The sequence below is a fragment of the Vigna radiata genome, unplaced genomic scaffold, assembly GCF_000741045.1.
Source record: "Vigna radiata var. radiata cultivar VC1973A unplaced genomic scaffold, Vradiata_ver6 scaffold_1551, whole genome shotgun sequence".
Taxonomy (NCBI): Eukaryota; Viridiplantae; Streptophyta; class Magnoliopsida; order Fabales; family Fabaceae; genus Vigna; species Vigna radiata.
In genome coordinates, this window is record NW_014542102.1 from 1 (window position 1) to 720 (window position 720).

Sequence of the window (720 nt, forward strand, 5' to 3'; positions counted from 1 at the left end):
GTAGGTATTGGCTGAGGAAGCTGCCTCAATAATGAAGTACCCTTCGAATGAATTTGGGTAGCCAACTTTAACGAAGGTTCCTTCAGACAGAACCTTAACAGCGGTCCACTCGAGAGGGTTGGCACCGACAGGATCATCTACGAAGCTAATGAACACAGGGCTCCCGATCGGGATAAATGTGACAAGGTATGGGGATGCAATTCTCAATGGAAGCCCTAGATCGGTCTCAAAGCGAGACTGCACAACTGAGAAACGGCTAGTTTCGTTTCCAGTTTTAATTCGTTGAATTCCACCGCCCAGCCCAAATTTGGGTGGCGTTATATAGAATATGCCACGATTAGTAGCGATGTTACCACTCCCATCGGTCACTTGAGCAGTGATTGAAGGAGGGTAGAAGGTTAGGACAGAAAGAAGAAAGAGAGCAAAAAGTATTGTACTCGCCATTTCTTTCCTTGACTATGGAACAAATCTCAAGGTTTTTCTTTTCTCTGTTCAGTTAAGGTTGTATGAATAAGAGAAGATGGGAGAACCCATTTATAGAGCTACGCGACGGTGCCATGGTGATAAGGTAAACATTTTTTATGGCTAGAAATTCCTGTTACTTATCAACACGTGAAAAAAATGAGAAAAAGGAAAATAATACTTAGGTTTAAATATATGTTTCGATTTTCTGTAAAATAAATCTCTTAATTTTGGTTAGTTAAAAATATTTTGCATTTA

The 720-nt window shown here is 40.3% G+C and overlaps 1 protein-coding gene across 1 annotated transcript; it reads right to left on the reverse strand.

The window, feature by feature from the left end:
• Positions 1-3: 3 nt before the first annotated feature.
• LOC106779053 (chymotrypsin inhibitor ECI-like) lies at positions 4-482 on the reverse strand (the record flags this gene model as incomplete). The annotated part of the gene is made up of 1 exon (XM_014667083.2): positions 4-482. A coding segment is annotated over exon 1 (441 nt), but the record flags the coding sequence as incomplete, so codon positions are not given.
• Positions 483-720: the final 238 nt, after the last annotated feature.